The sequence below is a fragment of the Grammomys surdaster genome, unplaced genomic scaffold (assembly GCF_004785775.1).
Source record: "Grammomys surdaster isolate TR1022 unplaced genomic scaffold, NIH_TR_1.0 134628, whole genome shotgun sequence".
Taxonomy (NCBI): Eukaryota; Metazoa; Chordata; class Mammalia; order Rodentia; family Muridae; genus Grammomys; species Grammomys surdaster.
The window spans coordinates 10174-13301 of record NW_021622270.1 but is presented as its reverse complement, the minus strand read 5'-3'; the positions used below and the strand labels follow the sequence as shown (position 1 = coordinate 13301).

The following is a 3128-nucleotide window of genomic DNA, read 5'->3' as shown; positions in this document are numbered from 1 at the left end:
TACTGTGACATCAACATCTGACATCATGATTTTTTTTTTAAAGGATGAAGAGGTAGACATGTAAGCCTGCACATCAATTTAATCCTGTTTATTCTAAAATGACTTCTCTGTACATCTGAGTATCTAAATTCTAAAAGGCAAACCCACATAAATACCAGTTGCATTTTTTTTCTTTCACAATAAACTCTGTCCTATAGCACAGATACTAAAAGCCAATGATCATTCAGGTTTAAACACATAAACCCAGGAAGATACAGAAAGGGCTTATGTTACTCTACTCTCATGGCTGTTCCTTTCTGGAATACAGGGGCACACTGAGACCCCTGTGGGTGTCCTACTAATATCTATACCCCCCTCCTCAAATTAACTTGATGGGCATCCTTCTCCCTAGGTAATGCTGGGTCATGAGAACTACAGCGTCAGGGAATGGAAACCTGGGACTGTGCCCACTGTGCAGGGCACTGTGTACTGTCAGAGACTTAGAGCACCTGGTTCCAAGAGCAGTCATTTTACTGAGCCTCTTGGGGGAGATGCTACATCCCGAAATATTCCAGAGTGATGGCTCAAGGATCGCTTCAACTTAAAGAAAAACAGATGAGCAGGATTCTCAATGAATATGACAAAACAAAAGGATAATGTGCCTGTCAACATGAACAAAGGAGAAAAACCCCTGTTGTCAGTTTTTGCTTATGGGTTGCTTTTCTCAAAAGCATGCCTTCCGCTCCAGCACTTCACTTGCTGTCCCTATAACTTGGAAGCAAATTCTCCACAGCACTTGCTGCTTACTGACCTAACACAGCTCTCTTGTTTATCACTTGTGGCCTGGTGACCCCAGCAGGGAGGCATTCTGTCTGGTTGAACACCCTAAACTATCCTGGAGCTTGTGCTGAAATGAAGTGGTAATTCAAAGGTTACTTGCCATCTTAATAAGTCGATGAAGTGCCAATCCTCTCATAAAGTGTTAACCGAGACCATTTCCCTCTAGAAGTGTTAATTGGTCATATACTGATAATTATGTGTATAAACAATGCAGGCGTTTTAAAAGCAGTACTATAGAAAATGAACCAATACAGAACCAGAAGATGGACACGAAGCATCATATAATGCCTCAGAGGACATCTCCAGGGTAGCCAGGTCTCATGGACTTGCTTCCCGGTGTCAGCCTGAAGCAAGGGACCAAAGGAGCTAGGTAGATCAGCAAGGCTGCTTATGTATCTTGGTCTTAGTTTGCATTCACCTCATTATCATACCAAAGCTCTCGCCAAAAAATGGTTCCAGCAGCTTTAAAAAAAAAAAGAAAAAAAAAAAGAAAAGCCTTTCTTCCTAGAAAGACATTGTCCCCGCCTTTCCTCTTAAGGTTTGAATGTGTTCGCAACAGTTCATGGTGGAAAACGTATCCTCTACCTTCCCTCATGAGTAGACTGATGTTGCTATCCTGGGAATGGGTACATTCTTGCTCCATCTCACCATTCTTTGCTCTGACAGAGAAAAAACAGACCTTGCTGGAAGCTGGTGCCATGCTTTGGACTTCCTGGTCTTCAGAGCCTTGAGCTACACAAACCTCTATTCCTTTTAGGCCTCCCCATGCCCCCATTCTCAGGTCCCTGGGGGTACCACCTACCTGTAATTTTACCCAGACTGGTTTTCGGGAAGTCAGGGTTCCTGAGCTCTTCAGTGCTTGCAGACTTCATGACGGAATTGATGGACGACAGGGTGCTTATGAGCTGTGAGTTGAGGGAGCCGATCTGTGAATGAGGCTCCCCAAAGGCCTCGGCCAGCTCACTGTAGTTCTCAGCCAGCAATGTCTGCTGCTCTGCCAGCAGCTTCTGCACGCGCTCGATGTAGTGATCCAAGCCAGTCATCATTCCAGATGCAGCCTGAGGCTGAGGAGGATCCTCCAGGAGATCCGCGACAGGCTCGTTCCCAACACCCACGCTCCTCCTGCTGCCCATCAGTCCCACAGTCAACTGTGGAGGCCCGCAGGCTATGGTCCTCATTTTGAGACCGACTAGATAGTTGTCGTGAACATTTATCTGTCCCACACCTGACTCTTTGGTCTTTGCGGCACATGGCTTGTCAAACTCAGAATTGCCAGACAGCACTGTCCCGACACCAACAGACCGAGTCTTAGTGGAGGGGTTGATGTCTCTGACACGGCCTTCTCCAATGGCCACCGTTCGCATCTCCACAGTCTGGGTGCTGGTCTGCTTGTCCAGAGTGCTGAGGAGAGTGTTGGTACAAGACTCCACCAGGGTGGCTGCCTCCGTGTTAGTGCACTGGTCCACCCGCTCCAGATTCGTGCTGGTGTGCTGGTCTGTGGTATGGGGTACCGCCATGACAGCTGCTTCCTCCTGGCCTACAGCCTCTGTGTTTGTGCTTCGGGAGGTGCACTCCTTGGGAAGGCAGACAATCACATCAACGGGACAATCTCCACAGCCAATGGACCGCACGTCTTTGAGGTTCAAGTTTGTCTTAAGGAGTGTCAGGTCGCTCCCAGAAGCCTCTGTGTTGCTGCCTGTTTCACAGACACTGACTTCCACACCCACACTCCGGTCACAAGTCTCAACAGACCTCCCTACACAGCGGTCATGCACTGCTACCCTCTCCTTCACGACCCACCAATTCATAGGCAGCTCAGGCCCCACCACTTGGTTCTTGCGGTCAGGATGGCAGGAGGTGCCTACACTACTAGTTTGCACAGAGGTCCCAACGCATGAATCCCTTGTGTCCACATGACTGCCAACCATTTGTTCTCTGGTTGGCACCAGTGCCTCCACCAACTTGCTGAAGACAAGCGGCTGGGCCATTGTGGCCTTGTCAACTTTTTTTCTGGATCCGGCAGCCTGTAGTTCTTGTTTGAGCTTAGTCATCTCCCGGTCATGGGTGGTTTCTTTAAGCTGCACTTCCAGGCGGTAGATCTTCTCCTTTAAGGCCTCTATGGTCTGCTGTTGCAGCTCGATCTCTTTGTCGGCTTCAGTAATAACCCCAAGCATGGCTTCTGTCACACTGATGCCAAAATTCCTCGTCTCGGTGACTGTTCCCACAGCTGTATCCTTGCAGGACCTGAAGCCTCTGTGGTACACAACAACATCATTCATGTTCTCATCACTACCCACAGCCACAGACCT

General features: G+C 48.4%; 1 protein-coding gene across 1 annotated transcript in view; it reads right to left on the bottom strand.

Moving 5' to 3' along the window:
- Positions 1-1388: 1388 nt before the first annotated feature.
- LOC114615710 (KN motif and ankyrin repeat domain-containing protein 1-like) overlaps positions 1389-3128 on the bottom strand; it is a 4937-nt gene continuing 3197 nt past the window's right edge. The window contains exons 2-3 of the mRNA XM_028761366.1: positions 1622-3126; positions 1389-1478 (exon numbers count right to left, since the gene is read on the bottom strand). Of these exons, the coding sequence (XP_028617199.1) occupies positions 1411-1478; positions 1622-3126 (1573 nt within the window). The 3' untranslated portion in view covers positions 1389-1410. The remainder of the gene's footprint in view (positions 1479-1621; positions 3127-3128) is intronic.